At 42.6% G+C, this 16,377-nt stretch overlaps 1 protein-coding gene across 15 annotated transcripts in view; it reads left to right on the plus strand.

Moving 5' to 3' along the window:
- Positions 1-16,074, plus strand: part of LOC121296356 (nucleosome-remodeling factor subunit BPTF-like) — a 35,095-nt gene extending 19,021 nt beyond the window's left edge. For 3 of the 15 annotated variants that reach the window (XM_041221818.1, XM_041221820.1, XM_041221824.1), the window contains exons 17-32: positions 50-173; positions 904-1,156; positions 1,507-1,665; positions 2,408-2,562; positions 3,095-3,224; positions 3,715-3,932; positions 4,608-4,845; positions 5,301-6,043; positions 6,839-6,924; positions 7,325-7,550; positions 8,035-8,324; positions 8,459-8,632; positions 9,007-9,199; positions 9,418-9,502; positions 10,177-10,363; positions 12,840-16,074. In XM_041221818.1, the coding sequence (XP_041077752.1) occupies positions 50-173; positions 904-1,156; positions 1,507-1,665; positions 2,408-2,562; positions 3,095-3,224; positions 3,715-3,932; positions 4,608-4,845; positions 5,301-6,043; positions 6,839-6,924; positions 7,325-7,550; positions 8,035-8,324; positions 8,459-8,632; positions 9,007-9,199; positions 9,418-9,502; positions 10,177-10,363; positions 12,840-12,876 (3,298 nt within the window). In that variant the 3' untranslated portion in view covers positions 12,877-16,074. Of the gene's footprint in view, positions 1-49; positions 174-903; positions 1,157-1,506; positions 1,666-2,407; positions 2,563-3,094; positions 3,225-3,714; positions 3,933-4,607; positions 4,846-5,300; positions 6,044-6,838; positions 6,925-7,324; positions 7,551-8,034; positions 8,325-8,458; positions 8,633-9,006; positions 9,200-9,417; positions 9,503-10,176; positions 10,364-11,636 lie in introns of all 15 variants that reach the window. The other 12 variants (XM_041221825.1, XM_041221819.1, XM_041221826.1 and 9 more) reach the window with 12 other exon arrangements.
- Positions 16,075-16,377: the final 303 nt, after the last annotated feature.

Genomic DNA, 16,377 nt, shown 5'->3' on the forward strand with positions numbered 1-16,377 from the left:
ACGCCGCTGTGACCCCTCTAAGCGTGCGCATCTGTCTCTGTCGTTGCAGGGTTGAGAAGGAGAAGGCACAGGCTGCAGAGCAGCAGGCAAAGGTTAGTGAGCAGAAGAAAGACGAGGAGTTCAAGGTCCCAATGGAGGCTCAGCTGAAGCAGCAGAGATTGGCTGCCCAGCAGGTGGGATGATAAAAGCTGCTCCCAACCTTGCACTAGGGTGAAACCTGGCTAATAATCAAACCGTCCAAACAGGAGTGAAGCAATACGGGGTCTTTTTATGTAGGGGGTCCCATTTGAAATGCCCTGACTTGCACTTAAGCAGCTAGTGTATATCTACACAACTGTTGAGACCTTTTTGGGGAATCTTACTGCTGTAACACAGAAGAAATCTCTGGTGGTCAGTTTAAATTCACCTTGCTGTTTAAGCACCTGTGATATTTTTATGTCGTGCATCGCACCACAGCCTCACTCTTATCTGTTTATCAAAAACTCAGTGATGGGCCACTTGTTTTTAGATTTTTAACCTACATCAGTAATGTAGTTGTGGCTGAATTGGGACGTTTTAACTGGGATGCCCTGCAGAGCACAGTGCAATGCTTAACATTCAAGCACAGTGTAAGAAATGGGGACTAAATTTAAAGGTAAAAACTGTATTTGGAGGAAGAAGTTAGCAACTGATAAATGCATATGCCTACTTGGCTCGCTTTATGATTGAATTTTTAAAAACATTTTTATGGAAAGCCAGCATGGTCTTAGTAATAGAGGTGGAGTTTAAGGCAGTTTTTACCTTGTGTTAAAAATTTAAATGTAATTTAATAAAAAGGCCTTACTGCTGGTTCCTCCTTTTTGTTTTAATGAGTTACAGATCAGTTTGAGTTGATTATAACTCTCTTCCTCCCCTTCCTGACAGAAGCGTCTGGATCAGCAGAAGCAGTCCCCAGCCGCAAGCACGGCCTCCTCTGTGACCACCACTGGCAGCACCACCAATGCTATGTCCACGCCCCAGAAAGTAGTGGTAGGCTCCTTGACAAGCCAGGTCACCCCCGGAACCAAAGTGGTACTGGCCACCAAGATGGGCTCGCCTACTGCTGTGACATTCCAGCAGAACAAGAACTTCCATCAGACCTTCGCTTCCTGGGTCAAGCAGGGCCAGACCAGTACAGGTAAGGGCGAGTGGACATGAATAGTTTCGGTTTAAAACAAACTGTAGGTAGGCTGAGTGACCTCAAGTTTAGTTTGACTACCGCACAGCTTCATCTTACTGCATTTTTGACCCTCCTTGCAGTCCCATTAAAACAACTTAAATGGGAGTTGTCAAAAGAGCCATGTTGCAGTGCTTAGTAAATCATATAGAGTTTATTCGTTGGCCAGCCCTGTATTAAATTGTTTTTCAGTCTGAAGTTTCCACCGGACTCTTGCTTGTAATGAGGTTGTGAATGGCATGAAGGAACAGCTGTCTCTGCCCTGGGTTGTCAGAGCAGAGTTGTATTGACTGCGTTGTGTGTTTCGCCAGCCACCAGTACGGTTGCCACGGTAGCAACAAGTGTAGCCACGGCAGGGCAGACGTTCCAGATCACGGGCAGCCCGATGTCAGGCAAAGTGATTACTGCCAAACTGCCCCTCCCAGCCAACAGCAAAATCATCACTGTCAATGTGCCAGCGACACAAGGAGGTACGGTTCCACGGAAACCTGTGCGTGATGGGGTGCTTCCCGGCTGGACTGCGGTGGTGGCACCACGCATACTAATTAACAATTGCAATAGAACACCCTTTTAATCTGTAGAGATGATCATTCATGAACAAAGCGCTAAAAAAAAAAACATTGGGTCAAAAAACAAAAAAAAAGTCTTAGCTTTAATTTAAGAGTGTGTGTATAAGTGCTGTAGTTTTTTTTAAGTAAGGCAGCAGTATTCCAAACAAGCAGACACCCTGAACGGTGTGTTTTTCCAGCACGTCTGTTTTTTTTGTTTGTTTTGGAAATAATTAAGGAAGTGAAAATGAAAAAAAGTTTGTGCCGGGAGGGGACCGGCTGCCAACACAGGTAGCCAACTGTACGATTTTTCTAATTTTTAAAAATGTTCAAAGTAGCGCTGCTCTCTGAAGTCGTGCCAGCTGTGCAGCATCTACCAGGAATTATTCATTAACCCTTTCCTCCTGAGCATCACTTCTAACGATGCCATGCAGTAATGGGAAAGTTTTGACGTGAAGCGTTAACCTCATCCACAGCTGGCATTACCTGCTTCTGAACTGTTTACCCTTGTTGCAGCTCTGCATCCTGAGCCGAAATGCCACTTGGCATCCATGCAGTACTGGCTAAGATGTTCCAGTAGTTGCATTGAAGAGTATGATGGTAACGTGGCTCTGAAAGCAGAGTGTTCACCTGGGTTCTGTGTTTTTTGTTTGTTTGTTTCTAGGTGTAGTTCAGGTCCAACAGAAAGTCCTGGGTATCATTCCATCCAGCACTGCAGCCAGCCAGCAAACCTTCACGTCATTCCAGCCCCGGACAGCCACCGTAACCATCCGGCCCAATACCCCTGGCACTGTCACGGGCCCGGCCGGCACTCAGCAGGTACTTCACTCACTGTCCTTGTGTAAGCTTTCAGAGGAAGCTATTTTATTGTAATGGCTTCGACATCAGGACTCCTACTTTTGATCCTATTGAATATACAGTGCAGGCGGTGGGAACTTCAATGTACACAAAGTCCTGATACTGGGGCATTACAGGGATGGAAATACAACTCCTATTGCATAGCAGTGTCACCCATTCCACGTTTTAATACAAGTCTGATTAGCCCCAGTGTATAGGTGACAAGCTCAGGTGGGTCTGATTATAACTCATAGTAAAACCAGGAATGGATCAAACTGCTGTGCAGTGGCTTATATCCAACCCCGCATTTGTTGAGTTTTGGTCGGGGGGAAGAGTGTAATATTTACTGTTTTATCTGCTAGCTTTAAACTACTTGTGTGCCTGTTTGTTTGTTTTGTTTTCCTATCTTGCTTCTTTCTGTGTTGTCAGTCCAGCGTTAGCCTGATGTGCTTTTTAGCATATCACTTTTCAAATGTGCTCTTTTTATCATTTTATTTATTCATTTTAAACGCAGGTGATAACGGGAGGGGCACAGATCCGTCCTGGGATGACCGTTATTCGGACCCCCCTCCAGCAGACCACCTCCCTCGGCAAGACCATCATCCGAACCCCGCTGATGGTACAGCAAGGTATTCTCCCAGCCAGTAGGTTCAACTCGGTTTATATCTCTCAGCGCGTGAGTGCATGACTACTTCCATTTCAACACACCTGCTGACATCTCCCATGCATGCTGCAAACAGGGAGCCACCAACTCCTTTCCTGGTAGACAGAAGGCTTAGATGTACTAAGCTTTTGGTCAAGTGCAGTTTACTCCTCACCTGTGGAACGGAATTAAAACAAATACTTGTTTTGTTGTTTCTTTTTTTAAATAAGTTTGTGTGACTTGAAATTAAACAGGAGACAGTTAAACTTTTGCATATTTTACTAATACTTGGTTTGTGTAAGATTTTTACAAAAATCTAAATTCATGTCCATGATGTTTTTGTTATATACACCAGGTTAGGTGGTCCAGGATTAGTGTTAATTGGGGTCTGTAAAACCAGACGCTGTTGTTTTACTGTCCTTGAGGACAGGAATTGTGAGTGTGTATCTTGGGCACCCCTAATGATCCAATCTGTTCACACCCACCCCCAGGTCAGCCACACCAGGTTGTAACGCAGATCATCCGCGGGCAGCCAGTGTCCACTGCCATCCACACGAGCCCAGTGCACAGGATGGTGACGACCTCCGCCCAGCACCCCGCAGCCAGCCCCCAGACACAGCCTGCCACCCCCCAGGGTCCGGGGCCACGGCCGCAGCAGGGCCAGGTAAAGCTAACTCTGGCACAGCTCACCCAGCTGACACAGGGACAGGTGAGTGGGGATGTGAGTTCACTCCGGGTGGGGGTACGAAATTTATTAACTTCCCTGTCAGCTTAAACAATATTATCGTTGTTGTTGTTGTTGTCGTCGTCATCGTCAATGTATTCTGTATTTTCTTGATTTGTGATTTTCATGATTGTGACTTCTAATCCACCAATGTGAATTAAAAATACCTAAATATATATATATATATATATATACACACACACACACACACACACACACTGCTGTGCCTTCTGCCAGTCAAGGTTGTTATAATAGTAGAAAACACTAGTAGAGGCTTTGAGTAAATTGTTGATGCTCATAATGCATCAGAGTAGAAAAATGCAACATGTCTAAGACTTGTGTGTGTGTGTGTGTGTGTGTCATATATATATATATTTTTTTGTACATAAGCTGTAGTAACAGTATTGTAATTAAGCAATTAACTTATGATTTGAAGTATATAATAAATACACTGCTGTGTCTTCTGAAATCCTCTGTTGCACTCTTTGACAGTGAAGACAGTAATATATGTAGTGTATGAGTGCCATATTTTGTGTATGGCTTTACTGGGGTCTACTGGCTGGTAGTGCACTGTGAATATACATACAGGTGTCACTGTAGTTAATGCAGACTGTTGTGATGTGGAAATGAAACCTCCTTTAAAAACTGCCTTTATTTCAGAGTGGAAGTCAAGGGCTGACGGTGGTGATCCAGGGCCAGGGTCAGACGACGGGGCAGCTGCAGGTGATCCCTCAGGGGGTGACTGTGATCCCTGGGCCTGGGCAGCAGCTCATGCAGGCTGCGATGCCCAACGGCCAGGTCCAGCGCTTTCTCTTCACCCCAATGCCACCACCCGTCTCCACTGGAAACGCTGCCGTTACCGCGGTCACGGCTACCACCACCACGCCTTCTGTGCCAGGTAAACTGCCTCGGCTGCTGAACCCGAGAGCTTGAGAGACGAGCTAGTAACCCACCTCTGAGCTTTCAGGGTGCAGGTCTACAGATGGGACGCCCTGCAGATGGTTAGACATTGAAGCGCAGGGGTTAAGCCTGATACAAATTGTGAATGTTCCAATTCTCTGTCAAGTTAAATTTCTCTGTATCAAACGTATTGGACACCGGGCAGCAAAGGGTTAAGCATTTGTCAAAAGTACAGGTCTTGCCTTTCATATGATGCAATTCTAAAGATAACAGCAGCACTGTTTGTTTTATGTTTAATGGTATATCTTATAACAATAAATCCTCTGGTCTCAGAATAATTAGTCATTCTGAATATGGAATTTGATTTTTTCTTTCGTCATATGAAGCCGTTTAATTATTCAGAATAATTAAATATATTTATTTGTCTATCTCTTTTTGGGTTTTATGGAACAGCTCCCACAGAGCACAAAGTGGCTGAGCACCAACCCCAGCTGCAGACGCAAACACAAGCGCAGGTTCAGGTTCAGGCTCAGGCTCAGTATCAAGTCCAAACCCATCCTGCCATGTCTCAAGCACAGACTCCGGCGCAGCCAGCCCAGCAAGCAGCCGCCCCTGTCCAGGCCTCCACCTTCTCCACCCCCGTCACGTCTGCCCAGCCTCAGTCCCAAAGCCAGGTCCCCACCCGAACTCAGGCACAGACCCCGTTGCAGCCCCAGACACCCCTGCAAGCCCACGCCGCCCTCGTCCCCCAGACTCCGTCCCTGGTGAAGGCCGTGACGGCCGCGCAGACTCTCAACCAGGTGACGGTGAAGTCTCCCGGCCAAGCCCAGCTGCAGCTCCACCAGCCCCAGCTCATCACAGTGCCTCACCAGCTGCAGCAGCAGGTGCAGGTGCTCTCCCAAATCCAGTCCCACATGGCAGCCCAGATACAGGCCCAGCAAGGAGCAGCAGCAGGAGGAGGAGGAGGTGGAGGAGGGGGCATGCTGCCCCAGCAGATCAAGCTGCAGCTACCTATCCAGATCCAGCAGGGGGCGCCGGTGCAGCCCCACCAGATCCAGAATGTGGTGACCATCCAGACGGCCAGCGTGCAGGAGCAGCTGCAGAGGATCCAGCAGCTCCATGAGCAGCAGCAGCGGAAGAAGCAGCAGCAGCAGAGCCTGCAGGCAGCCAACCAGAGCGACATCATCCAGAAACAAGTGAGTCTCAGAGCTGTGCTGTGGCATTGCCACGAAGCATGTAACAAACCGACGCGTTTTAAACATTATTCAAGTGTTTTAAATTAGAACGTCTCATGAGGGTCTTGCATAGATGTATTGTCAACCCAGTAGTATTGACATTTTATAGCATCCTAGATTCATTGCAACCCAAATACAAAAGTTAGAGTATACTCACTAAATCAAGTCTGCTTTTTCAATCAAAATCTATATTGTAGTTTTAAAATGTTGTGCATTTTAGATGGAAAAACATATTACGTATTGTTTCTTTTAGTGCTCCTTACCGAGGACCGCTACACCACTTCTTTGAAACTTTGTACAGGAAGCCCCCTCTAGCTGTAATATCTTATTTGTAGGAGTTGTTGTCGAGCACCAGTCATATGATTGAAATGCTGAAGGCAGGTGCTCCCTGTTGTAGTGGGAATTGTGACTGACCTGCAAAAAACTAGCAGTTTTGTAGCGATCTCTTTGTTTTGTGGTCTTAGTTTACCTTTCAGTAACAAAGTTTGAATGCATTAAACATATATAAATATGTTCCTTAAAGTCTTTTTGAATCAGATGTGACACCTATGTTGACTCAAATGACTGGTAATATAACATGTTATTTTACTGTGCATTTATGCAAATATATTTATTGATTTATTTATTGAATTGTTTGGTTTTTTTCTCCTGTGATCTACTGGTAGCTACAGTAAGGGGTAGATACAGGAAGTCTCCATGCATACCCACCATATTACAGGGTCAGTGAACTTTAAACCTGTTGTCTCCCATGTGTTGAAGGTGGTGATGAAGCAGAACGCTGTCATAGAGCACCTGAAGCAGAAAAAGACACTGTCGCCGACAGAGAGAGAAGAGAACCAGAGGTACAAAAGAATAGACTGAGTGGAGGAAAGTCCTTCTGTGGAATACTCTGTAAAACAACATGAGACCCAAGCTGGCTACACTGCTGCACTGCAGCCATAGCAACCTAACCAAGCAGACCATAGAAAGAACAAGCAATCGCCCAGAGCCAAACCAGCAAGCGACTGTTATTGAGTGATGCTGCATCTTATCTGTTGCAGGAGTGTGCCTCGAAGTTTGTTTTTCTCTATTTGTTCTATTATAATCATTATTATAGTAATGCCTGATAGTTCCCTTTTGATAGTTAGTCTTGAACTTAATCTGCCTTAATTATAATCTGTGTTATAGCAATGCTGGATGTGCTGGAGGTAGATTAAAAACCATTGACACTTTTTTTTCCCCCTTCTCCCCTCCTTTTTGTAGGATGATCGTGTGTAACCAAGTAATGAAGTTCATCTTGGACAAAATCGACAAGGACGAGAAGCAGGCGGCGAAGAAGAGGAAGCGGGAGGAGTCTGTGGAGCAAAAGCGCAGCAAGCAGAACGCCACCAAGCTGTCAGCCCTGCTCTTCAAACACAAAGAGCAGCTCAAAGCAGAGATCCTGAAGAAGAGGGCGCTGCTTGACAAGGAGCTGCAGCTGGAAGTGCAGGTGTGTATTTGCTGTGCGGATGTTCTGTCCTGAAGATGCCACATTTTATCCTCTGTGAGCAAATGGAATGCCAGTGCTTGCGTATCTCTGATGGGACGCCAATATAGACAGTGCTGTGTGCAGGTCGGAGAGCACGCAGGAGCGAAGATTACATGTACCGAGAGCACTGACTGGCTTGCAGGAATGTGTGTGATGTGGTGGTTTTTTTGTTTTTGTGTTTTCAGCTGCAAAACCATTTGCACGCATTTCTTCCATAGTTTTGTGTAGTCTGTTCGGATTGCTTTAGAGTCTGTTTCTAATTATTTTAAAGTAAAATGTGAACAGTACATTAACACTGCTTCCAAATCAGTTGAGAGATATTCAGCCATGCTCTTTATTAAATGTTATAACTCCTGTATAGAATTTTTCTGAAAAAATTATGAAGACAATCTTTCTGTTCGTTTAAACTGGAAATACGAAGCGATGTTTCTGTTGATCTGTCCAGGACGAGCTGAAGAAGGACCTGAGCAAGCTGAAGAAGGAGAAGGCACACGTGGCCGTGTCTCAGGCAGCAGCAGCAGCGACGGCCACGGCCCAGGCAGTCGTCCTCACGGCCGCCATGTCCACCCCGAGCTCCACCCTGAAACGGAAACGGGACGAGGAGAAGGAGCCGCCCAGCGGCATCGCGTCCCCCGCCAAACCCAAGAAGAAAAAAATGATCTCTACTACCTCAAAGGATGCAAAGAAGGACACCAGTCTGTACTGCGTGTGTAAAACACCGTACGACGAATCCAAGTGAGTCCGGCTGTCTCGGACAAGTGCCTTTCCAGGGGAGCAGTTCAGGGTGTGGGCGGCTTACGAGATCTTAATAGGGGTGACTTTTCAGCCTTTGCATATCTGTGTTTCACTGTGTGTTTGCGTTTTTGCAGGTTCTACATCGGCTGCGATCTTTGTACAAACTGGTACCACGGGGAGTGTGTTGGCATCACAGAGAAGGAGGCAAAGAAGATGGACGACTACATCTGCAATGAGTGCAAACGGGCACAGGAGGGCAGCAGCGAGGAGCTGTACTGCATCTGCCGGACGCCGTACGATGAGGCTCAGTGAGTGCTGATACTGGAGGCGTGTTTGGATTTTTAGATTGAAATCTGCAGTCTTAACGCTGATAAGAACAGTACGAGTCGGATAGAAATCCAAGTCAATGGCCAACTTCTTACGTCCTGAAACGTTAAAAAAAAAAAAAAAATGTGCACTGTGTTCAATTCATGCCCAATTTTGCATGGGCTTTGTCCGATTTGTCAAACTAGTAGCTTTAAAGTTAAATCTTCAGTCTTAAATTTTTGTGTAACAAGTCACTGATGAGGACAATACTGCTCTTATACGAATCAAAACGTAAACCCAAGTAAATGCCCAACTGTTTTACGACCTGAAGAGTACAATAATAATAATGGTTGGATGTCTTTGGGTTCTGTCCCAGGTTCTACATTGGCTGTGACCGCTGTCAGAACTGGTACCACGGGCGCTGCGTGGGAATCGTGCAGAGCGAGGCCACGCTCATCGACGAGTACGTCTGTCCGCAGTGCCAGTCCACGGAGGACGCCATGACCGTGCTGACCCCGCTCACAGACAAGGATTACGAAGGGTTAAGAAGAGTTCTGCGCTCCTTACAGGTGAGAAGAGGTGCCCAAGGGCAGGCTGTTTAGTAGCGTCTTTTACCTGTCATTTTAAAATATCTGTGTGTGTGTGTGTCTATATATATATATATATATATATATATATATATATAAAAAATAAAATAAAATAATGTATTACTTCTATTTATTTAGATCAAGCATTACTGTATTTTGTACTTTTCTGTTTCCTGACTGCTTTTGTTTTCCATGAACAGGCTCACAAAATGGCATGGCCGTTTTTAGAACCTGTAGATCCCAACGATGCACCAGATTATTATGGCTTAATAAAGGAACCAATGGGTAAGCATGGGAAAAACTCAGGGTTGGTCAGCTTGTCCAGTTTCCAACATTAGCTGAGACCAATGTATGTATTTATTCATTGAAAATATGTATGCCTGCTAAAATACATGAGTGCATATAACACTGTCTTTGAATTATCATCACTTATTAGATCATTATCAAGGAAAGGGCACACCCTTAGACACAGCAATCTACAATCACATCAACAGGTCATCATATGGTTGACAAAGTGGAGCAGATCCGCTAAATCACTGAATTAGTTCAAAGTGGGTAGATGGACTCTCAGGTGTGCAACATGTAGTCATTCGGGGGAGAGAGGGAGAGAGAGGGTATTGCTGAGAACCTGCTGGAGAGTGACATTGCTCTTCACAGAACATTAAGCAGGACTCAATCTTGTATTTGTCTCTCCCCCTGATGGAGAGGAAGTCCATTTGTTCAGGGCCAGTAAACCAGATCAGACTGCCCCTCTTGCAGGGATTGCAAAATAAACAAGCAAGCTGACAAGCAATAGCTCTGCTGCTGGAAAAGGCAGTATTGTTTGTATTTTATACTGGATTGCTGGTGGGATTTCTTAATGTGTGAGAATGAAATAACATTTTTAATGTGTAAAGGTGATGATGTATCTCCTCTTTTTTTTTTTTTTTTTTTTTTTTTTTTTGCTTTTGTCGTTTTAGACCTGGCCACAATGGAGGATAAGATACAAAAACGTTACTACAACAAGCTAACAGAGTTTGTGGCAGACATGACCAAAATCTTCGACAACTGCCGTTATTACAACCCCAGCGACTCGCCGTTTTATCAGTGTGCCGAGGTTCTCGAATCATTCTTTGTACAGAAACTTAAATCTTTCAAAGCAAGCAGGTAAGAAAACAGGTTTGATACCGGAGAACTTGAAACACTCCCAGCTTAGCCTTACCAAGTTAGTGTGTGTTTTTTTTTGTTTTTGTTTTTTGTAACATACTTTCATTGTAGAAATTTAAGTTAAAATCATCTCAGGAATGGTGTGGGTGTGTGACAGTAAATTGATGCATAGATGTCTGTTTTTCACATGTAGCACGGCACGTTCTCGTTCAAGGATCAACTGTAAGTGATATTGACACATTTATAGAGAGATACACATGATCTGCCAAGAGGCAGCATGGTGATGTTTTAAGAGTGAAGTTTCACATGTGAAGTTACAGGTTGCAGTGCTTCCAAGAACCTGCTGGCACTGTCATTACACTCTCATCCCATCTGAGAAAGTGAGACCCAAGTACATGCTCTGCTGGCTTCTGGCTTCAGTTCATATTTGTTGCCTGCTTCCACGTTGCTGTACTTTTTAAACTGTCTGCCTTCGCACTTTGCTTAACACTGGCCAGGCTATAACCCTTCAACTTGCAGGTCCGAGATTTAAAGAGCGTTCCGGCTGGTGGAATGTAAACCTGCAAAGGAGTTTGTAGTTTGTGCTGCAGCTTGATTCTGTGCATCTGCATTCTCACCAAGTGACCTTTCGTATGCTTAAAAAAGAAACAAATAAATCATATTTTTTGAAGGACAAAAAGATGGTTGAACACCTTGAGTAATTCTTCTCTTGATTGCAGTTATGTTGTTTGGTTATCACAGTTAATGAAGTTCATATTTTATAGTAGCGCGACATCCTTTAAGAATTGTGTATAGACACCCAATTCCAGCAGAAGCAGCCAGTTGCTTATTGAAGTCGTCTTCACAGTCACTGGGCCTCCCAGGAATCGTATGATTAAGAGACCCCTCGCCCCACATGCTCCCAGCAACCAAGAAATTGTAAGCAACTGCCCCACTCCCCCTGTGTTTTTACAATAAAAGCAATGCATTTGTTTTTTTTCTTTATTTCTTGGGTTTGTAAACCACAATAGAAGTGTAGAGAGTTAACATTTCATTCACTAGCCGATGTGTGAGACGAGTATAGTGAGCTGGCACTGCATTTCAGAGCACGATTTACTCAAGGAAATAATTCTGCTTTCAGTCCTCTTGTACGAAGCCCACCTCTTCCTCAGGGGCTTGTTCATTTTCTGACACAAAAGCACCTGTGTTTTCCTTGTGGTCATTGTTTCCTCATTCGTTCATTCTGCGCAGCATGCATGTATTTATGCCATCCATTTCTTTCTTTTTCTTCCAGATTGTGATGTCATAAGTCTGACCTAATAGCCGGAATCTGATCTGGATGCTGGGGTCACACTATCACTATTTCTTTTAGTTCTGTGTGTTTTGGTTTTTTGTATCATGGAATTTGCTGTTCCCTTATACAGCGTAAATTTCTGCGTTATGAAATGTTATTTAAATCACTTTTAATAATAAAAAAAGAAACCCAAACTCCAAAGATGCCTCAAGTGGCAATCCCTTTACTGCAGCCATGTTGACAGCAAAATATGTTTTTCAATAATATTGGTTTACAAAAAAAAAATAATAAAGGAACATTTTTATTTATTTTTTTAAACCCCATAAAATTAGAAATTTGTCTACAAAAGGTTATCTTGCCTAAATGTAATGTAACAACCAATCAAGTCGACCTTGTGTTTCACGTGGGGCTGTGCTCTGTGGAAACCCTGCAGGATCCCGGCTAAGCCTTCACATGGTTCCATTCCGTGAGCATGGCGTTCGAGTGTCTGGTTCTAATGAATCGTGGCATATGGAATAGCCTGACTTCTGTTCTGGTTCGTTTTTGGTTCGAGTTTCTTTTGTGGAAAGGTACATTACATCTTGATGTAAATATGATAAGAAGCTTGCCGTAAATTCAGCATGCAGTGCAAATTAAACAGACGCCAAGATGCATTTTTGCAAATCATGAAGTATTTTTCTGAAGGGTGGTTTACTTTATAGCCTCGATTTAGTAACTGTCTTTTTTGTTTGTTTTTTTTTTTTTTTGCCCTAAAAAAGCAAATAGGCACTGATAACGATGATGCAAAGTTATGAATCCTTTTGTAAAGGAGTATTTTGTGATTGAAAAAAAAAAAGATTTAAAAGAAAGCAGTTAGTTCCAGATTTCAGCTGGTTGTCTTTTGGTTTTGTTTTTTGCTCGCATTACTGTATTGTTCATTGTTAGGAAATTCACAGCACAAGAAAAAAGTAGTGCTGCTGTAGCATTTTAATACCTAAACCATTCTATCACCTGTGTTAATACTTTTTGAAAAGTTATTTTAAAAGTTCAATTGTAAAAGCCAAGCGCTTAAATAAATATTTTATTAAAAGAAAAAGAATCTCACTCCAACATGGCTGCCACCCCCCCCCCCCCCCCCCCCCCCCCCATCCTGGTTTTGTTTTGTAGGTTATGGAAAATAATAATAAAGGGTACTCAACTGTTCCCTTTTTCCATATTCTGTAGGTCTCATAACAACAAACTACAGTCTACAGCTTCTTAGAGTACAGAACTCTATGCCCTAAATCACAAAGCGCAAGCTTCTGGTTCTCTGAGAACACTTGCCCATTTGGAGCCAGGCTTCTCCTCCCATTCGGGTCTCCCCAGAGGACCCTCCCTGTAAACCAGCATATTTTCCTGTCAGTCACAGATCAGGAACTGCATCGGATTGGATCACACCGGCCAGCTTTGGGAGACGAGTGGAAATGCCCTCTGCAGTCGCTGTCTCTGGTGAAGGAGGAGAGTGCAAACCTGGGGATAGCTTTCTGTCAATGAGGCTGTTTTTGATGTCTCATAGTGGACGTAAAGAAAGATCTGCAGCAAGTAAGCTGGTGGTTATACCAAAAAAAAAAAAAAAAGAAAATCGAAGAGCTGTGTGTACCGTTTAGTGAAACATACATTTTTATATTAAACCCTGTTTGTCGACTGACCGTATTTCACACCCAGTTTCAGCTGTTTTTCTTGCTCCCTGTATGTAAAGGTTGATTCCTCCCCTCCGCTCTGCTCCCCTCCTCTCCAGACCCTTTCTTTCTTTGAAAGGGACTGTAATGTGGGAATCCACAAGGGCTTTGCAGCTAACAATCCAGCACAGAAGAATGGAGGTCTGGAGTTGATCAGAATGTTGCTCTTGTCAGTGGCACTAAAACAAAATAACTGAAATATACAAATCGCCCAGCGGTGACGATGGATTGAAAATGAAAAAAGCTGAAAAGCTATGTGTATTTGAAGGTGTCTTGTTTGTAAAACTTTGTCAGATTATTATTATTATTTTTTTTTAATTATTTTGTATTACAGCTCAAGCTGAAACAGTGATGTATATGAAACATAATAAATGGAGAATAATGTTCTCTTCCACACTGATAGAGGCAACGCCAAATGTTATTGATTTTATAAAGACCTGTTCAGGATTCCTTATGTCTTTTCCAAACAAAATATTACAAAAAAGCTGCCGTTTGGAAAAGGTAAAAGGAATGGGTAAAGGGCATAATAAACCGAAATGTGAGTTTATCAGTTCCTTCTACGCACTGTCGCTGGTTCTCAAGCACACTGGTTGATGGTTTGAATGGTTATGATTCAAAACAGGCTTTTGATACAGGTGCGTTCTCAAAAAGGGGTGGCTGCAGATGTGTAAACTCGACACAGTGGGTTAATATGGGGAGCGATTCGGGACAGTGCTGCTCTGTTTCCTCTCCCTTGACAACAGGGTTTGAAAAAGCAAATCTGAATTTTCTTGTGTTTGCTTTCTGTCATCTGGTATTCAGAGAGCTTTTTGGAAGGGGGAGGGTGTATTTCACTAGTTTTTAGTTGTGTGTGTGTGTGTGTGTATTGTTGTTTTTTTTCATTAAAATTTCAATATGCTCTCCGCAGTAATTTAAGCTAAAAATGTATCAGTTCCATTTTCTGAGCTGTCCGTGAAGGCAAAGAAAACAGATTTTTTTTTTTTCTAGAGTCCTTCTGCTGTCTGCTTTGTACAAAGAACATGGAGCCGTGAGATTCCATTTGCTTGTAAAAACCTAGAATATTTTCATAGAGCTTCTACTTCTAAACCTGTAAGATTGGTTGCCATCAGGAATACATTTTAATGTGATGATCTAAACCAAGTTAAATGGTTCCTATCTGTAACATAAATTAATTTGGCTGACCTTTTCATGTCACCTGTTTTGACTTTATTTTATATTAATTACAAGGAAGATAACTTTTTTGTTTTTTAATAAAGTAACTTTTAAATCAAGTTTGCAGTTAGGTGAAATTGTCAATTTTATAAAAAAAAAAAAAAAAAAAAAAGATGTATATTAAGGGTAAATATATGAACTCTTACAGGAATTGAGGGGGGAATACTTACTGCACATTTCATCAGTCTGTCTGGATTTATTCATAGATAGGATAGATTGCTCTCTGTTTTTAACAGATTGTGGAACTCTGACGAGTAATCCTTTTTTGTATTATCATTAGAAGTTGTCTCGTCTTCGTAAATGGTACATTATGAGAATCTGCTGTTTTTTACTTTATTACATTATCATATGCTAAATTATATTTGCTGGCGTGAACATAACCACCAGGATCCGTGGAAAATAAAGCGCTTTGTTTATTTACGGTGCTAAAAACACATTTTATTTTTACCATAAGCCAGTTTCAAAGCAAGGATTAATTCAATTGATGTATTTTGTTTAATTAAGGTGAAAAAGACACAGAATGAATGAAAAGTATCCTGGCACTGTGAGGAGAGGAGAAGTGTGCCGAGAGCTGTCTGAAACGTCCTCCTTGCAGTTCTTTTTTTTTCTGTTTTAGTCCCAAATTGCAGACACACACAGGTTTTCACAAAGTTGTTTTCAATAGAACACGCTTTGACACAAACAAGCCTTAGCTGTATGCTTACCCTCTACTATATCCATGACTTTCTGTGCCCTTTAACCAGTGTGATGTTTAAAATGAGGCATTGTATTTCCCAGGACAGAAAGGACCAGGGTCTACATACAAGATGGACATTTTCTCCAAAAATGAAAACTGTGCAATCAGTTCACCTGTGATCGAACTATCTGTGTTTTCAGTCTACTGCCCCTGCTGTTTAGGCATCATTTTAGCCATGTGTTTTTTAGTGCAGTTTTATTTGTTAAACTGGGGACACTGTTGCTAAGAATGCAAGTGTTTGTGCTTGGGAGGCCTCGAGACTTTTGGTAAATATTTGACTTTTGAAACAGGTTGTGTACATAATGATTTTTTAGGAAATGTTCCTAATTGAAAACAAAACCGGCTAGGAGTAAATGTGCTTTTTATGCGCTTCAGTCGCCAGAAAGTAAAGGTGGAGGATGGACAGGAGTTTAGGCTACATGAGTGTGCTTGAAGATTGCAAAGCCCTATAATAAACTGAAGGATGTCGCCTGGACAGTGTAAGAAAACGAATCCATTTAAAAAAAATTTTAACTAACTTTTTTTTTTTTTTTTTTTTTTTTTTACAAGATGTGCCTAGTCACTGTTTTGTTTTTGAACAAAAAATGTAGACAGAACAAAATACACAAGCAATGTAAAAACTATTCTTTACAAAAGAAAGACCTGCATGTTAACTAGCCCCACGTGTTACAAGTGTATATAGCAGATGAAAAAGAGCCCTTTTCTGAGCTGTGTGTTGTAGTTTCTGAACATTTTCTATCTGTGTACCCTGTCTGAAAGACTCCCTGTAAATAAACTGCCCTTGTTTGATTTATCACACTTTTAGTATCTATTTTATCTGAATAGCAGCACTTGAATGACTTTGAGTTTAAAAAGTGATTTACTGATATATTACCTGCACTCTATTAAGATTGAGTGAGTGCTCTAAAATATATTGTTCAAGCTTTTTCAAAAAGTTTAGTCACCCTCACTGCTCTTGGGTGCAGAGTTTCCAAAAACAAGCCTTTTGAAATGTCTGATCGCTGTCTGTTAGTGGAGGGACTGGAGAGACGAGTCTATTCCTTACCAGGTGGCACTGTCCCAGGGTAAGAGCCTTGCTCTTTTAACAGTGCGAGGT

The sequence above is a fragment of the Polyodon spathula genome, chromosome 21, assembly GCF_017654505.1.
Source record: "Polyodon spathula isolate WHYD16114869_AA chromosome 21, ASM1765450v1, whole genome shotgun sequence".
Classification (NCBI taxonomy): domain Eukaryota; kingdom Metazoa; phylum Chordata; class Actinopteri; order Acipenseriformes; family Polyodontidae; genus Polyodon; species Polyodon spathula.